Source organism: Columba livia, chromosome 5, assembly GCF_036013475.1.
Source record: "Columba livia isolate bColLiv1 breed racing homer chromosome 5, bColLiv1.pat.W.v2, whole genome shotgun sequence".
NCBI classification, from domain to species: Eukaryota; Metazoa; Chordata; class Aves; order Columbiformes; family Columbidae; genus Columba; species Columba livia.
In genome coordinates, this window is record NC_088606.1 from 37,788,838 (window position 1) to 37,811,996 (window position 23,159).

At 47.0% G+C, this 23,159-nt stretch overlaps 2 protein-coding genes across 9 annotated transcripts in view; one reads left to right on the forward strand and one right to left on the reverse strand.

Annotated features, from left to right (window-relative positions):
* Positions 1-23,159, reverse strand: part of SLC8A3 (solute carrier family 8 member A3) — a 126,046-nt gene that overhangs the window by 68,189 nt on the left and 34,698 nt on the right. The window lies entirely within an intron of this gene.
* On the forward strand, positions 12,999-13,791 carry LOC135579705 (uncharacterized). The gene is given in 2 exon segments (XM_065066529.1): positions 12,999-13,387; positions 13,389-13,791. Coding segments are annotated over 2 exon segments (792 nt in total).

Consider the following 23,159-nt stretch of genomic DNA (forward strand, 5'->3'; position numbering starts at 1 on the left):
ATGCATCAGCTCACAAAGGGGACAGATGCCCTCCCTTTACCAAGCTGGCTACAAGGAGATGTCCCCTACAGCCCCAGAGGCTTCTCCTCTCCTCAACCTGCCGTTTCCCTGCTGCTCCCAGGCTCCCGGCTTTCCCTGCTCCCAGCTTCTAAGCTCCACAGACTGGCTGGAGGCCCAGGTCCCACCTTCACACTGGCCAGCATACCAGCATACCTTGTACACAACACACACAAAATTTCATTCATTGCAATGGCTGCTAAACAAGGTCCAACAAAGAAGCTCCACTCAAGCTTCTTTGGTTCCATCCTCACTCCAGCCTTATTTTAATCCATGGAAATAAGCCCACAGGGATCCTTTCACTTATGTTGCTCAGCACTACCATCTCCAATAATGTGATTCCTCATTTGCATCACCTGGAGATGTAAATTTGCCCCAAAGAGCCCATGATCTACCCACAAAACTCTCCCCTGAGCCAGACCCAAGAGGAGCAGAGGGAAGAAGATAATGTCTGAGACAATCTAGAATAACAGGAAAAAAATCCAGGAGGAGAAGAACCGTGAAGACAGGGAGAAGGAATAATCTGCAATGCTACCTTACAGATTCTTCCAGTAAAGCTGAAAAATGCCATATTTCAAAAATTCCCCCTGACCTGGGCACACCTCTAGCCATTGCGTTTTGCTCCCAGACTCCTGCTACATTCACAATGAAACATGAACAAAAGCATAGAGAAGTGGCCTGTGGAGCTGGGATGCTGGAGTGTCACAGCTCATCACAGAGAGGAGAAAAAAACAGCCCAGAGCCCTGACAGCTCAGCTCTGCACGTCACATCAGTGTCCATTGAGGAAAGCAGGCACAGGAGATGTCTTGGTACAAAAACCACTCTACACAAAAAAAGCAATGTCTGTGGGAGGTGGGGGGAGATCAAGGGGCCAGTGAAGACATTTCAGAGAGGAATGAAAGGTTCCATTTCAAGCTACCTAGAATATTAGAGCTAAAAAGACCACATCTAGCTGTACAGCTTCCTACCAAGAACTGAAATTCCTTTGTCATCGCATTTTCCACAGCACTGGTGGTCAAAGTATTGCGCATGATATTCATGTTTTATGTAGTTAACACCCTTCCAGGAGGTGGGGCAGCACTCAGGTTTGAAGCAGCAGATTCGGGGCAATATATACATCTGAACGGTGACACCAAATTTTTGTGTCCCAAGCCTGACTTTCCCAGGGAGAAAAGTGAACCCAATGGGCTCAGGTTCACACAGTGCTTGCTCCTGGCTAGGAGCCACTGAAATGGTGAGTGGCATCAGCATCCCCCTCTTTTGCACAAAATAGCTGGAAGTGGATGCACCCCAAACCCAGCAATGCATGGTGCATGCGGGACCTGATGAAGGGAGAAAAGCTGGGACTATCCCTCATCACCTATCCCTCATCACTTGCAGTTTGGGGACCAAATAGCTACAGATCCATTACAGCATCTCTCCTGCCTGCAGCTCCTGGTCTGACTGGTGCCATCACAACCACCATACAACATTGTCTCCTTTGAACTTCAGGTATGATTTGGAGCACTGGAACAGGCTCCCCAGAGAGGCAGTCACAGCCCTAAGCCTGACAGTGTTCAAGAAGAGACTGGACAACATCCTCAGAAACATGGTGTGAACTGTGGGATTGTCCTGTGCAGGGACAGGAGTTGGACTCAATGATCCTTGTGGGTCCCTTCCAACTCAGGACATTCTCTGATTCTGTGTTTCATTCTATTCACCACATAAGAGCTCATCACAAATACTGGGGCAAGATAAATGTTTTCAGAATGGTTTCCAGGGCCTGGGTAGTTCAGAGGGTTGTCAGCAGAACTGGGAGACATCTTGAAGTTGCTGGTTACTACACAGCCTCACAAGGAAGGCAGACTGATAGATGATGGCCAGCTTGGGGTCCATCTTGCATACGGTAAATGACTATGACAGCCCAGAAAAAAAGAGCAAGCTTCAAAGAGGCAATAGGCATGCTGAGCTTACCAAAGATACGCAGTTAAAAATAACTAATGCTAGAAATGCTTTATAAAGCAAACATTACACCAATCTACAAGAGTGACGTTTTAGAAGATTACTCATGGAAGCAGTACTGTACATAGTCACAGTGAAGTTTTTGCACTTCCACATGTCTCAGAGGGGTGGAAACAATTTTGAGATCTCTGCCTCATATTTGCTGTCGAGGTAATGTCTCCTAGAAGTGCCTCCTGAGATCATCAAAACAGCAGAGAGTGAAGGCATCCCAGGCAATCACTCTACCTCTTCATCTGCAGTTGTCACCACCAGCTGTGCCTGCTTTTCCGAAAGGAAAAGCCAGCTGGAAGTCCTTATTTTCCAAAATGTGCTAGACAGACCCTGTCCTTACCTTGCCTCCCACAACAGAATAGCAGGCATCTGCCACATCAAGCAGGTGACCTGTTTGATCCACCTCAACATCCTGGCAGTGCCAAACTCCAGCTGGTTTGGTCATGGTGCCTACAGCTCGCCCATCCCTGTTAGAGGTCTCTAAACAGTCTTCACCTTCTCTTGGCACTGGCTGGCATTCAGCTCCTATCTTGAAGCTTGAGGACTCCCTTCCATCTAATTTGTACAACTGCTCATGCTATTCATATCCAGATAAATGTCTAATTCATAGAAACATTGTTCACAAATAGGAGATGCAGCAGAGCTCACCCGCCCGGCTGCAGCCCCATCTGTCATGGCTTTGCTATGCTGATGGCACTATCAGGCAGGGCATATCCACCTATTCCCTCTCCCCATCCTTTTTCACTAGTCTCTTTCCTCAGGCTACCTCCTGACCCCAGGCAGATCCACAGACCTACCTAACCCATTTGGTTTGAGAAAGAAAAATCTATTCTCTCCAGCTGCTCTCCCAAAAGCCCCAATGCTCTCCACAGTCTCTTCCCAACTGTCTCAGTGTCTCTTCAACTGGCTGATTATTCACATTGCACAATACTGAAGCCATATTTGGCACCTAAAGTCTCCTCTGAGAAATAACTAGCCCCACTGCCTTGCTCAGGTGACTGCAGGAGAAAACAAGAAACTCTTGCTCCTTTCCTTGTAGGATCTCTGAGGAAGTTGTTCACACATCTTTATTCCCCGCAACAGCAACTCTTGGCAGGTCAGAGGACTTTTGGATCAAATTAGTCATACTAAGTGCCTCAGGTACTCTGCAGGCAGCATTTTGGGGATAGAAGATGTGGTTAAGGGATGGCATTGTCACCTGAGTTCTAAAAAGACACAGCTAAGTCCAGGCTGTGTCAGCAGCACAGCTCAACCAGAGGAGGCAACAGAGGCACCTCCTCCAAAGTACTTCCAAAACCTTCAGGGACACAGACAAGCAAGGCTGAGACTGAGAGTGAGAAGAGAAGAGAAGTGGGAGGAGGAAACAAGGAGGGGTGAGACCCAGGAGAATTTATGGAGTTGCTTTGTGCTGTTCCCTGAAGGGAGCATCACACTCGTCTGGGCTCATGTTACACTGGGAGGCAAGACAGAGAAAGAGAAGATAGGTGATGCTGGCCAGGCCCCACAGGCACCTCTCTCTATGGAACACTGCTGGACTGGGGACAAATTTCTTTGATTCTGTGAGCTGTTGACTCAGCCACCAGCCCATCATACATGGATGGAGGAGATCCCACAGCATGAGGAAGCCCTACGAGGGGACGCACCCTACCAACCCCTGTCAGCATGGCTGTGTGATGTACCAGCATCACCCCTGTGTGAGGAGTCAGCAGCAGCCCTGCAAACACCCAGGGAAGCACAGTGCCTCCCCTTACCCCTGCAATTTTGGCTGGGGAGAAACATGTGTGAATGTGCAAATCCCAGCCCTGAGGTCTCCTGGGTCTGTAAGGGGTCCGAGTGCCAAGACAGCACATGTGACAGTGATGGAGGGCATGTCCTGTTGATAATCTCCCTCTTGTCCTCCATCCAGGGAAGAGCATGCCTCTCTCCTTACTCCATCTTCAAATCAAGGCTCAGCAGGAATACAATGTCCCCTCAGATGCACCAGGAGGTTTTCTAATTAGCCAAATAATCTTCCAAAAAAAGGATTAAGATGTCTGCCGCAGACCAACAGTGTATTTCATAATATTATCTGGGTATGAAAAGGGATATTTTTAGCATGTTACACACTTCAAAGTTCTTCAATAAATTTAGAGAGCTCAACAGGCATTAGGGGAGTCCTTCCTCTGACAGCCAGAAGGGTGACAAAGACAGCTCGAATGCAACAGGAAGAGGAAAGGGCTTAGGGGTATTTGTAGCAGCCAGTTAAGTCTGAATTCAGGTATACCAGGACAGAGGGATCTCCAACAGTTTCATAATAGAGTGTGAAATATAAAGTAAGATACAGCAGTCACCTTCTCATAGGCAGGGTGTGAAGTGAGTAGTTCGTGGGCCTGAGGATTTGTGCTCCACACCCAGTGCACCCTGGCAGACGCAGGAAAGCAGGTGTCCTGGAGAGCATCGGGAGAGGCCAGAAGAGAGGACAAGGAGGACTTACAGTGGCACCAAGCTGACTAGAAGAGGTGAGAGCAGGAAGAGCAGCCACGGCAGGCGTACCTTCAGCCTCATCAAACAGGGAAAGTTTTGCAGACCTCAGTGCTGATTACAGGGACAGATGAGACCCACTTTAAACTGACTAGGAAAGGAGGCAGAAATAAGGGCTGGAAATAATGTTCTACCAGCATGGACTGGCAGGACCTAAAGAAAGTGGCAGAGACAGTCACAGACAAGCGGTCCTGGGGCCAAACTCATCTCTCCACACTACCTAGATCTGGAAGGCCTCAGCTGGAGGCCTCAAGAGAGACATGGACCAAAAGGAAGAAGTCCATAGAAGAGAACAGCTGGAGGGTAAGCAGGGCAGGTTTATTTGAAGAAAGGTTAAAAGGAACTGGGATTATCCTACAGAAGAGGTGAATACAGGAGGGAGATTGCATTCAAGGATGCAAAAGGCTTATTTAGAAAGAACCAAAGAAAGAGAGGATCTGGGAAAAATGTATTTTCCATGTCCCCAGTGGTCAGTATAAACAATATGAGGCTGAAGTTGGAGCAAGGTCAACTCAGTTTACAAATTATAAACATCTTTCTAATGGTTAGGATACTGAAGACTTACAAGATATTGTAAGGGGATATTGCAGATGCCTCTGCACGAAAGCTCTTCAAGAACAGGCTGGAAAAACATCTGTGCAAGTGGATCTGACTTAGATGGAGAAGATGCATGGCGCATCTTTCAGATGGCCATGGTATGCCCATGTTTTTCACCTGAGCAAGCAACAGTTATTGTGCTTATCTTGGGACAGCAAAAGAGGAAAATTCCTCTCTTCAGACGGATCATCTCTTGAACTTCATAGACTGTTTGCCTCCACAAACTGAGCTTTTTCTCCATGAGTAACTCACAAAGAACTGCCTCCTTGCCTGCCTGCCCTCCCCTGTAAGACAGGCACTGCATTGACTAGGGTTGTTGGGAGGTAGCCTGGCACCAGGGAAGGGAGAAATCTCTTCCAAGTTAAAGCAGGTATTAATGGTGAATGTTGATGGTAAATTAAAACAGCAGAGTAGTGGCATTCTCCTCTATAAATACCAGAACCAACAGAGGATGAGAAACAAGGCTAATGTGAGAGCTGGCTAGCTGGGAGAAGAAAAAGTCCTTTGCTTACCTCAGAAAGCTTGACCTCAAAAAGACAGAGCACTACACTGTGTGCACTGTGGTAGAGAAGCTGTCAATCACCTTCCCTGCCAAGACTTTTGGCCCCACTCTTCAGGTGAGACAGACTATGAAGTAAGGATGGGAGAATTGGTTTCACAGAGCTGAGAGCCATGTCCATTTTAGTAGCATCACCCGTTTTAGAACATCATTAAGAATCTGACATTTTTTACATTTCTCCCCTATTTCTTTTCATTTTCTCTTGCCAACAAACTGCCAGATCCCAGCCAGGAATACAGTCAGTGTGCTGAAATCTAATTTGAAAAGATATTCTTGCTTCTAGCTGAATTACTATAAGAAGCATCCAAACTTCACAAAAGAGACAGGAATGTCCCTTCTAGGTGTGGAGCCTGCATGCAGGCTTCACAGTCCAACATTTATCTGTGGGGTAGAACAAATGAGAGGAGCAGAGGAAGCAGACACAGACCTCTCTGTGGGTCTCTCTCATATAAGGACAGGGGGCCAGACTGCAAGGATGCTTCATTATAGGTGCAGAGCCAGGTTCTGAACAGTTCTGTAAGGTGGTAATTAAGGGGAATTAAAACCCAAAGAATGAGATACAAGCCACATCAATACCTTTCATGTCACAAGTTATAAGACCTGGGCTTTCTAGCTTAAGTGCTAGAGAGCCCCTTTGTTAGAGTAACATTTTGCCTCTTCTGCTCACTTGAACGACACCATAGGAAGAAGTGACTGTCATTGCTAGAGGGGCCACAGCCGCTTCTGTCATCACACAGAGCTAGGATTTATGCTCCCTTGAAAAGAGGGCAGGGATGAGTTCACAGAAGCGAAGAGATGGAAATTCTCATCTAACCTGCTAGACTTATGGGGGTGGAGTGGGTGGGAAATAACGTTCATTGGGAAATGCAAGGAAAGGATCTCTTACAGGCAGACCTCTCTATTATTTGCCTGACCTGAACTGCAGGCTAGAGGTTTTATGATTTACCAGCAACTGAGGACAGCAATCTAACCTTACCCTAAGAGCAGGATGCTGCTAACTGTAGGGATCCCTGGACTTCACCACATTGACACAGTTCTGATGGGCCACAGTAAAAATAAAAGAGACAAGACATTGTCATTCTTCCCAGCCTAGAGGCATCCAGGTGACACACATCCTCTGTCATCGTATTCTTACCGAGCAGCCCAAGAAAGCACCTCAACAAAAACCGGAGACAGATGTAGTTGTGTATGTGTGTGCTAAAGTTAAGAAATGCAAGTGTTACAATGCAGTCTCACATTTAAATGTGACAAACTGGGAAGATCTGCACAGAGAATTGTGGTAGATTTACTGCCTAATAGCTTTTTCAGAAGAAGCTATTCACAAGTATTTCAAATACTATTTACAATATTTTGGTGGGTATTAAACACTTTACTACAAAACCATACAATGTGCTCTCTCTGAAGGGTGCTGGGAAGCATTGTTGACACCTATGCTCAGAGCTGACATGCATGTGATGACCCTGAGGTTTGACTGTATTAATGCTTTCTGAAAAGATATCCAAAAGATAGCAAAAGATATCCAGGGCCTGCAGTGCAGGAGAAAAGGCATGGCACAGAGCTATGCATGCGTGTGTCCCCTCTCTCCCAGCCCTCCAGCTGCCCTGCAGCCCAGCTCTGGAGTGCCCTGGAAACCACAGCCTGCGAACCACTGATGCTGCTGCCTTTGCTTCAGCTGTGACAGTCCCCTCTTCGTGCTGCAGGAAGCGCTGGTGCCAAAGGGCAGGAATCTCATGGAGAAAATCAGGGAGAGCCCCTTGTCAGCACTGGCGGCCACCTCCTCCAGGACACATGAATTCTACCTGTGCCACTCCTTGACAGACAGACACCTAATATATTTTTTAAATCTTCCAACGACAGAGACTGCACAAGCCCCACAGGCTCCCCATGCTGTAGTTTAAACATCCCAAGGGAAGCAGGGGAAGAACAGGGATTTATTTCATCACCATCACAGCACTGCTACCACCTCAAATTAGATGCTGTCATGTGCCACAGCACTGGGGGCTGCCAGGGCCAGCCCCGCAGGGCTGCAGGAAAACCTGCCACGCACCAGCCCCACTGATTACTTACACAGCTTTTGAAACACAGAGAAGAAGTTCGTAACAGGAAAAGAAAAATAGCAAGCCTAAAATGGAAGGCAGTTTGGGCTTTTGGGCTGTAGATGTAATAAATAAGTAAATAAATGAATATTGGCTGAAACAAAGCAGCTAGTTGGAACCCTCCCGGAAGCCAGGCAGCCGAGCATCACATTAGTGCCAGCCAGGACATTTCAGGGTAGGTTTTTCTTCTGTCAGATTTATATCGCTCCCAGATTGCTTAAGATCTGCAAAGACACACTGACCCGAGCCCTGGAGAAGCGGATGACCCATCTCGCTCGGCTGCACCAAGGCTGTAAGCCCAGCTCCATCCCAAAGCTGAGGTCTGTCTGATGGCAGGTCTGTGGAACAGCAGTGATATCCTGGGGACCAGGCTGGATCCCCACCGGGAACTCAGCCCTCTGCTCACTGATGCCAGCCCACCTTCTGCTTCAGATTTACTGCTTCTTCTGGCAGTCAATAAAAGCCTGCAATGCACTAGGCAGGAAACCTCCCCTCTCCATCCCTCCCACCCTTCCAGCTGGAGAGATCTGGGAAGATTTATTACAGCAATAAAAACAAAAGAGATGGAAAGATCCGAGGGAGTCTCCAAGGCAGGCAATGCTTCAATAAAGCCCAAGCAGGCTCTTGGGGGGATGCTGATCTCCGGGAGAGGCCACACCAAACAGCAACAAGCAATTCATCCGCTGGAAGGGGAAATGTCAGCCCACGCTCATGTGATACCCTAGTGGAAGGGCAGGAAAGATAATTCAAACAGAAGGGAGTATTGGGCTCTGGGTTTTTAAAGCCCCTGAGTGGAAGAGCAACCAGATGGGAAGGGAGATGCTCAAGCAGCAGAGCCAAGAGGCAGCCACACAAAAGCACTTCCACCCTCCTACTCCCATCACTGCATCTCAGGCCCATACCATGGTGACACCCATTGCTCTGGTCCCAAAACTCACCCACTCCTGCCAAGGCATTTCACCCATGGCACAGCACTGCCCCATCTTCTGAGGCAGGATAGCTCTGAGGTGCTAAGCAGTCCCCACGTCACCATGTGCCTTGCGCTGCTGCAGACAAAAACAATCCGGGTATTCCTCTGTGGAAGCCTTTGACTCACTTCTGCTTCTACTTGGCAGGGAGAGTAAATAAAATCGAACTCCAGCACCGCCTTCCCAGCCCCCAGGGTCTCTTACTGAGGCCCTCAGGTAGATGGAACACAAGATCAGGTCCCCCTGTCTCGGGACGGGAACAATGCAGGGCTTGCAGCTCCTTGCCTCCCTTCATAAAGCCCCTGCAGGTCCATATACTCCCACTCTGGGACGTATCCAAAGGCAGTCTGAAATTCCCTGGGAAACACACTCTCCATGCAGATTTCCATCACCCTCATCACCCAGACTGGCTCCTCATGGCCAGGCTGGCACCCATCAACCTTCTCTCTGGACAGATGCCATGTGCAGCGTAATGCCATGGCAGGGCATATGCTTTTACATCTAAGGAGAAAAGAGAGAAACATTTTAAGCCTGAGCAAGAAAGAATGAAAGAGGAAATGTGTTCCTTCAGGAGGAAGACTTAGTGGGGGAGGCGGGGGTGTAGCAGAGAAAAGCCCTGGAGGCTTTAGTCCTGTTCTTCCCCTTCATAGAGCTTCATGGTTTAACCTCACAAAATTGCCTCCTTGCCTTAGTTTCATCTGCAAACCACGGTGTTAGATCTATAAGGGATGCTAGAAGGTGCCACTGAAGAGTCAAGTTGCTGCTCTTAGGCAGGCTGTATGACAGGCTCCCTTCCTGCTGCTGTAGGGTGCCTGCCTTGCTGTCTCCCAACCCAGACCAAGTGGCTCCATGGCAGGACACTACACTGGGGCTGGAACACTTAAGAGTCCTTTTACTGCTTGGGATTTTCACAGCCCCAGAAACAGATGTTCCCTGAGATTAGTCACCAGTTACTCCAAAATTACTTTTAACTCAAGCCTGGATTTCTACACAGCAAGCCAACAGGCAAATCTCAGTTACAAGCTACTCTGTACCCCAAGTCTTGCCCCAGATATATATGTGCACTCACACCTGCATTTTCTGACAACACAGAAACAGGACTTCTTATGCCTGCATGTAACCAACCGGTACCTCCTCAATGTCTCCAGATAAAGTGGGCCTAAGGGTCTACACTGGGGTTGTGTTGACCAGCCCCCTGTCCCATCCCGAGGAGCTCAAGACACAAAAGCAGCTTCACTCCAGGACTGCTGCATTTCAAGAGAACAGGAGGGAACATAGGGTACTTCGGAAAGCACAGCAGTAAAATACAGTAACCCTTTCCAACACTGATTTACTCAGTATTGTTCACTAGAGAAAAACAACTGCCAAAAAATCAGGTAGGGAATAAATAAAGGAGGAAGTAATTTTCAGTCCTCATCTTCAATAAGTAAATGTATCTGTGCTCAGTGCTTACAGTGCTCTTAAATAATTGGTTAATTCTTTGCCTTGTGCAAAGCTCTTCAGTTCACCTTTAAAAGAAAGAGATGGATGATTTAGAGTCCAGCATCCCAAAAGCAAATCTCTGCTCCCCACGCAAGAGGCAATAATTCAGCACAGCCATGCTGCCATCAGTCATGCTTCTCATCTTCCCAGTGCACCTTTCCTGTCATTCCCTGGCAGGGGAAAATGGATGGCAGATGCTCCCCGCTATGCTAGTTTGGGGGTGGAAAAGATAGGAAAGGGGTGACCTTGCAAACACTGCTAGTAAGTGACACGTGTCTAGCTCAGAGATGGCTGGTGGTCTCCTTCATGACTGCCTGGCTTTGCTAATTAGATGTTCTAAATGTTAGGGGGAGATGTATTTAGCTCTCCAGAGTGTGGTTATTGTTAGAGGGACTCTGTAATTTGGTGTGGGTTGGGTTTTTTGTTTGGTTGGGTTTTTTTTGTAGCTGCTGGGGTTTTGGTTTGGGGTTCTTCCCCACACCCCACCCCAAATGGCTCCAATATAAAATAGGCTCATTTTTCAAGTCAAAAGATTACTATTTTTTTTTAATTTATTTATTTTAAACCGCCACTTCTGCAAGTACAGCCTAGGATCTGAAAGCCATAAAAGGCCTTGTCTGCTTCCCTAGTAATAAAGGCCTTACAACTATACAGGAAAGCCTGGCACTGATAGACAAGCCAGAAGGCATCCCAGCCTATTTTTCCATAGCTATTCTGCTTGTGGAAGACTGAGAACAGCCTTGTGCTGCCTGCACAGAGGTGATTCATGCAGAGACACCAGGCCTTGGATAACTTTAAAGGTGAGAACTTGGTGGAGAAAGAGAAAGGACATTGTATTTTTAAGTCCTGTATTCATCATGTCCCCTGTAGCTCTGTGTATGGCACAGCTAGGGAAGCACACCACGCCACATAGTCAACATCACGTTGACAGCTCTCCCACAGCCACCAATCCCAGCTCCAGCAACATCCAAGCAGCATGGTGGGAAAGCCAGCCACCAAGCCTGGAAAAGCCAGGGCACCATTCCCTACCACTCTTCCAGCACTCACACCTGATGGAAGTGTGGCAGATCTCAGGGACTGTGCCCTCTCCAGCAAGCTAGAGCAGGACCCTTCTCTGTTGGGGGAAAATTCACAGTAAATTCTACAGGGATTTTCACAAGGCTTCGAGTTGTCACATTAGTCTCTGCTTACCCTTTCCAGATGTCTATTTCAAACCAAGCACAAATGCATTCCTTCAGCAAAGAAATGCTCCTATCGATCAAGTCTCCATCTGAAGAAAAGACTATTCTTCTCCTGTTACTTCTCTGAGCAAACCCATTAGCTTTATTCCAGTTATCAGGAGACAGTTCACACCTGTGGACACGTCCAAGCTAGGCAGTATCCATTTCAGGAGAGTGGGGAAAGTACAGATCCTCACAGTAGCACATGACCTCATGCAAGTGATGAGAAGTAGATTTCAAAAATTATCTGTTTCAATTACACACACAGAAATTTAACACACGGATAGGAATATTTAGATAGTTGTTCAGGCATTTCTTTCTTTAAGAAATGCAGTATAGAGATCACCAAACTGGCAATGCCCTTAAAGTAAAATTTAAAAGGTCTTTCCTTCAATCGGAAAGAAATGTTCTTCCATGTTTAACACATAAATAAGTACATTAGACCCAGGAGTGTAATGCAGCAGGTGATTTTACTCCATCCAGTCCAATGCCAAGTGATAGTTTTCTGCATTACTACTGAAAGATGCTAAGCTGCGAGCTAGTTGTTGAGGGTTAAGATTGCAGGGTGACAATAAAACCCTGGCAGATGTATTGTTAACCTCCTCTCCCCCCCACTTCCCCCTTTTGCCCCTCCTGCTCCCCCTTCCCACTCAGGGCAAGTGATCAGGAGGGAAAGAAGGACAGAGAGAAGAGAGTTGGAAAAATTAAAGATGTTTTACTAATGCTACTAATAAGAATAGAGAAAACAATACAAAATATACAAAACCAATCTTGAAAGTCTCAGCAACTGCAGAGCCAGCACCCAAAGTCCTAGATTGGACTCTGCAGCCAACCGGAGCTGGATTCAGTTTGTCACTAGGCCTCAGTTCACAGGGATGACTAGCAAGGTCCTCTCCTAATGTCAGCTATAAGCAGAAGGGAAAAGGGAAAAACGGACAAGATCCTCATGATCTCCCACTTTTATATAAAGTATTCACGTGAATGGAATGTTACACACCATTGGTCAGTTTCTTGGTCACTTGTTTCTCGTTGTCCCTCTTGCGAGATGTCCAACCATGCTTACCAATAACTTCGCATTCCATTGCTATGTTTATCAAAACATGTATCTGGTTCTCCAGGAAAATGCAGCTAATATGAAGGATTTAGCTGACAGGCAAATTCACTAAAAGAGAAACTTGTTTTTTAACAAAACCAAGACACTAGTAGATGAGGGTAGGGTGTGGATGTTGTGCACTTCGATTTCAGTAAGGCCTTTGACACCATAAGCCACAGCATTCTCCTGGAGAACCTGGCAGCTCATGACTGGATGGGTGTACTCTGCAACGGATAAAGAACTGGCTGGAGGGCCGGGCTCAAACAGCTGTGGTGAACGGAGTCAAATCCAGTTGTCAGCCAGTCACGAGTGGTGTTCCCCAGGGCTCAGTACTGGGGCTAGTTCCATTTAATCTCTCTATCAATGATCTGGATGAGGGGATTGAGTGCACCCTCAGTAAGTTTGCAGATGACATGAAACTGGGTGGGACTGTTCATCTGCTGAAGAGTAGGAAGGCCATACAGAGGGATCTGAACTGGCTGGATCGTTGGGCTGAGGCCAATTCTATGAAGTTTAACAATGCCAAGTGCTGGGTCCTGCACTTGGGTCACAACAACCCCAGGCAGTGCTACAGGCTCAGGGAAGAACGGCTGGAAAGCTGTCTGGCAGAAAAGGATCTGGGGGTGTTGATTGACAGCCAGCTAAATATGACCCAGCAGTGTGTCCAGGTGGCCAAAAAGGCCAACAGCATCCTGGCTTGTATCAGGAATAGCATGGCCAAGCAGGACCAGGGAAGTGATTGTGCCACTGTACTCGGCCCTGGTGAGGCCCCACCTTGAATGCTGTGCTCAGTTTTGGGCCCCTCACTACAGGAAAGACACTGAGGTGCTGGAGCAAGTCCAGAGGAGGGTGACAAAGCTGGTGAGAGGCCTGGAGCACAAGTCCGATGAGGAACGGCTGAGGAAACTGGGGCTGTTAAGCCTGGAGAAAAGGAGGCTGAGGGGAGACCTTATCGCTGTCTACAACTACCTGAAAGGAGGTTGTAGCATGGAGGGTGTTGGTCTCTTCTCACAAGTAGCAAGTGATACGACAAAAGAAAATGGCTTCAAGTTGCGCCAGGGGAGGTTTAGATCAGATATTAGGAAAAAATTCTTCACAGAAAGGGTTGTCAAGCATTGGAACAGGCTGCCCAGGAAAGTGGTGGAGTCACCATCCCTGGATGTGTTTAAAAGGTGTTTAGATGAGGTTCTTAGGGACACAGTTTAGTGCTAGAGTTAGGTTATGGTTGGACTCAATGACCCTGAGGGTCTCTTCCAACCAAAATGATTCTATGATTCTAATGTGTAGTTCAATTTATGTACTTGAAAAACCTATTTGGTCCCCAGAAGGAAGACATGCTTAGTCCTGTATGAACCATGCCTTACATGAGCTTTAGATTCTGCAATTCCCCTATCTCAGCCCATGCTGTTGGATGGGCTGATAAACATATGTGTAAGGACGTGATCCTACACAGAGCTCTGCTGAAGCCAGTGCCCTGTCATACGGGCACTGAATCCAGGACAGATGACTTCAGCTTCATCCTTACCTGCAGATAGACAGGCTGCTAAAGCAGTGGTCTCTTCTGACTTGATTTCAGCCTTCTTCAAAATCACACTGACCCTTCCTACCTGTCCCCTGTTAGGGCACAGATGCTCTTTTCCGGGCCTCCCTTGAACAGAGTGGGGACAAGAGCCAGGCAAGACACTTTCTATGATAATGCAACACTAGAAGAGGTAATGGTTGTGACATTACCTCCATTTTGCATATGGAGAAACTGAGGCACAGAGCAGTGAGGTGGCTCCTCCATGGCTGCACAGCAAGCCAGAGGCAGGTGCAGGAGAAGCAACCAGCTTCCCCCATCTTACGTGCTACAAAAGGAATGGTTGGAAAAGGGAACCAGCCAGGCAGGTCTGCAGTAGCCACAGGCACATCAGCAACAGATTCAAACATATTTTCCTGCTTACAGCTGCCTCAGTGTTTGTAAGCACTCCTAGCTCACCAAGTCTGGCCAGTCAAAGCACCACTGCACAGCCTTTAAGCTAAATCAGGAACCTTGGTCCTGGGCTGGACTAGGTGCCCCCTCACACACCTTTCACCACTGTTTTGCCACAAGGAGTGCTAGTAACCGAGCAGAGCTACTTCCTAAACTACTTCCCTTAGAGCTGCAAGAGTTCATCATATAAGGTCATTAAGTGTGGCCAAAATGGGAAAAGATGCTCAACTGTATCACTGCTGGGAAAAAAATGCCAGTGGAAATTATATCTAATCTAATCCTAGCCTACTCACTTACGGGGAATGGAGCCATAATAAAAGCCTGATTCCCATTTTTTGTCAGCAAAGGTGAATTTCACCCTGGCAGCTGCCGGGAGTGCAATACAACAGACTCATGTCAGACTGAAATCCAAGCTGCACTGATACTGGCTGCTCCGTGACTAGCAGTGCCAAGGAGCTCCCCCACTGCTAGAGCTCAGAGTTCTCCTGGATGCCCCAGTATGATGACGCAGTCCTGGATGGTGGTTCCAAGTAGCCTTTGCTGGTTTCTTTGAGGACCATTGACTTACTGCACCCCAGCTGCTCCTCCCCATATTCTAGGTTTAGCAGTACGGAGGACACATACTTCAGATATCGCAAGAAGACTGCAATCCAGCAATGCTGTGAAGGGCTTGTCTGCTTGGGGACACTCCAGAAAATTAAACTGAATTAATTAGGAGTGGGAAGTTAAGGCATGAGAAAGCCCTGTGTGGATGCTCATGCTCTGAAGTATCATGACCTCAGTTCAGTTTAGCTTAATCTTCCTGCAAAGGCAATTAGGCCAGAGTAAGGCCCCCCAGAATGAGATCATCCATGCAAGGATTTAAGACTTTAATTAGCGTCTTGCAGACAATCCCTCAGTCAATAAAAATATAACTGGCCCAGTGTGTGGTCACGAACCTAGACACCAGTGGCACTACGCTCCAGTTTTGTTCCTTTTTCAAGTTTCCAACAGTTTCTGGGCATTCCTTCATCTCAGCGCTAAGAACCAAATACTGTAATATTACCAGAAGCTTCATGTCCATCATCATGGCAGAGGACAGAGCAACCATGAGCTTCCTGGAGAGCAGCATGGCCATAGCCTGGACTCAACCACTCCGGGCACACAGCTGCTACTGATACAGCTACAGGGCGTTTCAATAGCTCTTAACCACAGTGGGTAGCCATGCTCCACCCCACCAGCTCTGATCTGCAGAGAGTACTTCTACATGCCAGCCTATCACCATCATTTGGATATTATTTTATTATTTTGTTGTGCTAAGATAAGTGCTTGTTTCTTGATTGCAATAGTAAATCAAGGGAAAGATGTTTGCACTCAGCCATTTGGGAAAAAAAAAAATAAAAGATCCCCACTAAAAAGCATGATTTGATTTTGCTATGGAAAGTGATGCTTGAGCCTGTGATCTTATCTCAGCAGCATTCTGGCACACATACTGCATCAACCAAATTAAGGGGCAATATCAAGGAGAACACTATGATGGCAGAATTAATTTTGTCCAAAGGTATGATACAGCTGCTTACCTAAATGTAATTATTTTTCTTTACACATGGTGCAGCCACCAACAACATAACCATATCTTGTTATTTAAATACCACAAAGCCACGTTATATATCAGTAAATGCAACACCCCTCAGTACAGTGTATCTCTTTATGTCTTACAGACAGAACTTCTCAGAGTCATTCATGAGAAAAGAGTTTAGTACACTGCTCTTACACAACATACTAGAAATTAAATATAACAGTACATAATAAGAGAGAACTGCTGCAGGCATATTTAGGCCACCTAAGTTTTGCAGCGAAAAGAGCTGCAAAGTTAACTGTTTCACCCTCCAAAGTGGAGTGCTAATGGACAGTGAATGGCATAATACACAGCCATTGACTTGGAAGGGAATTTTGCCTAAAAGGCTTAGAGTAGCAGCTTTCAGCCTGCCATTTTGATGGCAGACTGCAGACTGCTCCTGAGGGATTCACAAAAGGTTACTGCAAAAACAAGATTGCTATACACTATAAAACAAAGTCAGATGTTTCTAAAGGGGCTCATATATCCCCTCAAGAATATTTTTAAGGCGCCACAAATTGAGAAGGGCTGACAATCCATATACAAGGGACAATCTCCTTATTTTGTTTTACCTGGTTTACACCACTGTAACTCTCTTAATGTGAATGCAGCATCCCCTGATATATACTACTTCAGTAGAAAAAATTGAGAGAGAATTAGGCACAGGTCAATTCAGCTGCATGTGGTGGGATCAGGATAATTAAATTGGTGAAAGTATAGCAGACTGCAAAAATCCAACAAGATATTTCACACATGAAGCTCTGTGTGTAGAAGACACTGAGAGTACATTTGATTACCAGATAAACAGTTTGTAATTGTGTAATTAAATATCATTTTATAGCTATATACACTGGGGGCAGAATTAATGTTCTGCTTGGCATTATTGACTTCTAGGACTTAATCATGCAAATGGAACATTCTCTTAACGAGATCTTTTAAAATAGTCTCTCTTGAGTTCAAATGGAGAATGCAGGAGAAGAAAGGTGACTCTCCATTCCAGGGAAGTATTTTGCACAGAAACACCCTTCCTTGGACATGCCACATGCTCACGGGGTAGCTCTGCTCAGGAGGCCACCGGGCAGAGGTACATCCCTGCGGATCCCCTCAGTGAGCACCCTGCCCAGCTCTTGCTTGGGGCAGCCTGCACAGCCACGGGTTCCTGGGGCACGGTGTAGCCACGCTCAGCTCCACACGACTTACTACAGAAAAAAAAACAACAAAAACATCCTAACAGCAGAAGGGAAGGCTAAGGAGAAGCAAAGCAGGAAAGGCTGTAACACACAGTATTCACGAATGTCTGTATCAGAAAACTAGCTGTGTCCAAAAGTCTGTGTCTTGTGTGGTTCCCATGGCTGAACACAGTTCAGCAACCACTAGCGCAAAACAAGGCTATGTTCCCTGCCTGATGCCAAAAGTGCCATCAAATGTCTGTCCTGCTTACACGTACTGAGCATTAAACACCATGAAGCTGAGCCAGCTGATGTCCCAGTTTGCCACTAATGGTCCTGTATCAGGGCACAGCACTCTGTGCTCTGCAGGCTAACTAGCCATGGCAGGGGTAGCTTGGCCCAGCCCTGCATCAAATCTAATTCAGGAAAGAGCAGAAGGGAATGTGACAGTCTTCCCTCTATATTCCAGCTTCCAGTCACTAGGAATTTGGGGACCATCTGCACCCCAGTCTGTATCCACCACAGCATGCTGAATGCAAGGAGCTGTAGGAGAGACTGTCCTTTCTAATCTCCTAGAACTCGCTTACTGGAGATGACACTGGCATTATGTATGATGTTCCTCAGCTTTTCTTATATTTGCATTACTTGCCAATCCTGGCTCCTTTCTCCAAGGACTTTTAAAGCACATGAAGCAGAGGTGCACTTGGAGGCAAAAGCACAACTGAGTTGAGAAATGAGGGAGGGCTAGAGAAGGAGAGGAGATAAAAAATGTATATAGGAGTACACACAGAGAGAAAAAAGAAATATTAAAAAAGTAATATGAAACTCCATCTGGCTTTTTTCAGGAAAAAATGGAGGCTTGGTTCTATTCCCAACTGCACAAGACCCTATTGTTTAATGAAGAATCAGTATTCAAACAGTGAGCACAGTCAGCCCCACTACACAATACCCAGTTGTTCTCCATCCTCCCAGGGCATGTTTGATGAATTCAGTCAATGCTGCTAACCTTAGGCTGGAGCGTGGGTGGCTCTGTCACAGGATGGCACAGCTTACACAGGGCCGGTGCCAAAAGCACTAGTTTCGAGACTGATCTGTCCTAGCATTAGTCCAATAGCACAACAAGCTGCCATGCCAATATCCAGCACCCAGAGCATCCCCTGTGGGATTTGCAGGCTGCAATTATCAGGTGAATGTGTCTTCCCTGGGGCTGATGAAAGCACCTCTGTCCCTATTGATTGCCAATCAATAGCCACTTCCCATCTCTCCCTTTCAGTTTCTGCAGCAGCAGTGTTAGTAATCAAATAAGAGTGGCAGGCTGATAAGATCCTGTGATCAGTTCACCAGCAAAATGGAATTCTAGATCTAATCTCCAATGTCCCATTTTCAACCCTGATAACTGAGATTTAACTCCTTCAATGACTGAGCCACATAGCCACACATAGTACATAGCCACAGCTGTAACACTTGCAAGAAAACTTGCCAATCTCCATCCAGGCCAAGAAAGCCAATGGAAGAGCCAAATTCCTGCTCCCACTGAAACCCATGGAGAGCAGGAACAATTGCAGGAAAGGCCCCTACTGGTACGGATCTTCTCATTGCTTCCTATTGTACTTCCAACACTGCAAGAAACAAATATGCTGTACAGCTGAACTGCTCTTTTTTTATTTCTTTGTCCACAAAGAAACACCATCAACAAAACTGGGGTTCCCAAAGAATATTTCACACACTCATCTTCTGGGCCTGTGAAGTCTCCACAGCCTCTCATCTAGAAAAAGAAAGTCCTTCTATTCCATATAGGACTTAAATATTTCAGTGCTTACTTGCACTCCAGTCCTGGCAGACCTTGGTTAAAATCTCATGTAAACAGCCCAATTTCATGGCTATTTACAGATATGTCCTCATGGCACACAGTCATCTAGAGAGAACTGAGACTGGCTGAGAAGGAAAGCTTTCAATAAGCTGCCAAGACTGCATGGCTTCTGTTCTTCCAACTGATCTAGTCAAAATGACATTAAAATAACTTTGCCAACAAACTAGCAAATACTAGCAAAGAGGTGGTTAATGCAACTCTTTCCATCCACTCTAACTGCAGTAGTCTTTCTATCACATGTAAGAGGCCTCGGCTCAGGCCCACAGAGGACTACTCTATTAAAAATTGAATGTTAACAGAAAAAAAGAAGAAATTCAACCAGACATCAGGGTTGAAAGACAGCCAGGATGGCTGTTGTGTTACTCTGCAGGAAATACATGATCTCTGAGATCTCAAGAAGACGGTGCTTCTGCCCTCCTTATCATTAGCACTTTTTTTGGCTATTATTTCTGGAGTATTTCTCCTGCTTTTTCTCCTTTTCCGTCCAATCTCTGCCAAATCTGCTGCAACCTTGATGGCTAGAAAAGAAACCTGCACTGGGGTCACCACTGCTGGGCCCCAGACAGTTTCACACAACCATGTAGGCTGGTGGCACTTGCTTCTGCCCCCACAACCTCAGAGCCAGTCTCTTAAAATTTAGAAATACCACCCAAAGGTCAAAGCAATAGATCACCAGGAGAGTGCAGTGCTGCATGTCCTTGGGTATTCCCAGCAGCCAACAACATCTGCATACAGCTGTGCAGATGGAGAATCAACACCACATGGTAAGTACGTTTCACACATAGCTATGATGCCAAGGGACATCTTCCAGCACTACCCAGGGGGCTCAGCAAGGGGAACACAGGCCAGACTGGGATATAAGCTGCTACCGCAGGGCTGTGCTCTCCCTGGGAGCTCTGCTATTTGCCTAGTAACCAACACCTCAGCTGGCCAGTACCTAAGAGCACTCCTCTGTTTCAGATGGGGAAAAGGGACAAAACAGACATTGGGTGGGAAATTCTCGCTCACCAGCTTTGCCTTGATGTCCCCCAGAGCAGGGGAGAAGGTGGACAGCCTGGGAAGACCTTCCCTTAACATCCCAGTAGGGGCCAGAGATGCTTCCACCTCTCTCAGGGAATAATCCTCTGCCACAGCCTGCAAAATCCCAAGTTAGTAGAAATTACTTATCAGGCTAATATTTAAGACATGCTACACTGCTGACTCACGTCCACAGGGACCACCAGGTCTGTGGGGTCTCACGGGGCCTGCCCTGGGCAGCAACAGCCATTGAGACAGGAACACTATAGGGAGATATAACTGTGTGCATGAGCATAACTTCTGAGGGTCAGTTAAAGAACGGCACACAGAAATTTGTAGCTGAACATCAGCTTGGTGTCCAGCAGGTGTCCACGTAGGTGTCCAGCACTGTGGTTTCTCCACTGTGTTGCTGATATTGATCCTTCTCATATAGTTCAATGATCGCTGGTTAATTATAAGTCACTGATAAATCCATGCACCGCTTCAGTCCTGATTTGGTTTAGATTGTGCAAAGCAACCAGCTTTTCCCTGCAGCACAGTTCCTTCCCTGCAGAACTGCTCCCAGCCAGCTGGCCCCCAGCCCGCACCAGGGCAGCAGCTGACCCCATCCCAGGCACCAGACCTGCCTTTCTCTCGCCCAGCTTCCCAAGGACCTTGTCAGTCCATTTCTGCTGAATGCTGAGGCCCCTCTGGACAGCAGCCCACACTCCAGCACACCAGCCTTCCCTTTGGACCACTGTCCCCACAAGCGCACAGGGCAGGGCTGCATGTCACTCCATCATCCCTGGCACAGACGAAGATGCCGAACTGTTCAGGCCTTATGCTGACTCCTCAAGGCTGTGACTAGAAACTGGCTACTCACTAAACCTCAAAGCACTGACCTTTTCAACCTGACAGACCAGACAGTTTTTTAATCCATTTTGTAGTCACCTATCAAGTCTGTATCTCCCCAGTCTAGCTATAATGATGCTATGGGAGAACACGTCAAAAAACAAAAGCCAAGGTAAATGACACCCACTCCTGCTCTCTCCATGGCCTGGCAACTCAGGCATCTCCTCGCAGAAAGCAATCGGGTTAGTCAGCCATGATCTGTTACGGTAAAATGATGCTGAGTGTTCCCAGTCACCTTCCTGCACCTAGAAATAGCACAATCTAGCACATACCCACTCTAAATTGGCTGTCATTTGCTGTAAAAAAGGTTTTCCTTGTAGGTTCTAGGGCTGGTCAAGGCTAAAAGCAATTTAAAGTTCCTAAGGGGCCGTAATAGTCTCTGGAGAGAGACTTGGGTAAGTAAGGGCTTATTGCAGAAGTTGAGATGGGCATGTACCCACATCATACACCCTAATGTCAGCTAATGAGCGGGCTCGGAGCAAGACCCTGACACCTTCATGGATGGGACTTCAGTCTCCACAATTCACAAAGGTACTCACCAGGCTCTAAGAGCCAGTCCTCAAGGGTTTCAGTACAGGCAGCATGAGCAGAGGAGATGAGGACACTACCATCTTGCTCCTCCTGCCCTCAGCGTACATGGTGTGTATACGACAGAGAGAGGGGACAGTGTGCCCAGTTATTGCAAACAGGTAAAACAGATCAATATTTCCACAGCTGCCAACAGGTCAGCAAGAGGTTGATGCTTTAAACGGCAGGGCTCTGGTGAGACACCACATCCTTGCAGGAGCCTCACAGCAATAGATGACATTCAGATCTGAGCAGGCTTCTCAGAGAGGGCTGTGGGAGCGGGGGGTGGTGGGACCAGCAGTGACACAGCATGACATAAAGCCCACGAACCTACCTCTGTCCCCAAAGAGGATCAACATTCTCTGTCTTGGCACAGTGGCATCTCAGAGGCAACCATGGCCAGGCCACACCAGGGAGGCTTTGTCCCCAGCAGCCAGTGCTACCTGGTGGTGATGTAAGCAGCACAGCTCTTGCTGAAGTGTGTATTTTGAATTCCTGCATCCCAGCCATGCCAACCACCCTGCTCTTCGGAGCCTGTGTTTTCAACCGAGTACCACACAAACTCCCCCTGATCAGCCTGCCAGTGCTGAAGGATGCTCAACACCCAGGCACCCATGTCTCAGTCACTGCACACTCCCCAAAAGAGGCACAGCCCTCCTCGTGGAACAGGCATGCTGCTGCCAAGCATGCTAACCCCAATCCTGCCCGACCCGGGTACCCCCTTGCCCCAAACACCCCTACCCAACAGTACCACCACTGCAAGCTGCCAAACAGCACACTTACAGGCACTGGCTTTTGTTTGCTAAATTTTTATTTAGCCTCGTGAGCCTCATGTCTAATTTATTTATGAGCCTCGTGTCCAATTTGCTGAACAATTTGGGATCCCTTCAATTTGGGATTCCTTCACATGAGAGAAATACAAACGCGAAATACCTTTAATTGACTCAAGAAACTGCCTCAGGTAACCTCAATACTCCTCAGGCACTCTCCAGGCTCTCTGTCTACAGGAGGTCAGATAACCTTGGGCATGCTACTGTCCCACCAACTTATTACAGAAAAGCACATAACTGTTTCTAAGGACAAGTGAAGCACAAGCTAGATGGTAAAAGGAACGGTCCCCTAGGAACAGAAAACCAAGGTATTACTCCACAATACTTTCCTTGTGCAAATGCAGGTGAGCAGTGAGAGTTACTCCAGAGTTGTGGTGAAAACACAACCCTAATGCAGCCAGAGAAGAGCCTGCCATGACTGTTTGTTCAAATCTCTCTCCTGTTCCAGACAAGGATATGGTACTTGAGAGCCATCAGGATTTACACAATGGTTCAACATTTTCATGCCAAATCTCTTGCTTTGCCACAATGTTTGAAGTTGGGGATCATCATTACAGATACCCAGTGCCAAGAGGGAAGTATAAGATGTACATGGGGAAGAATACTGCTTCTCTTGTTGCTCCAAGCCATACTCATTTAAAGGCAGTGCTGCCTGAAAAAG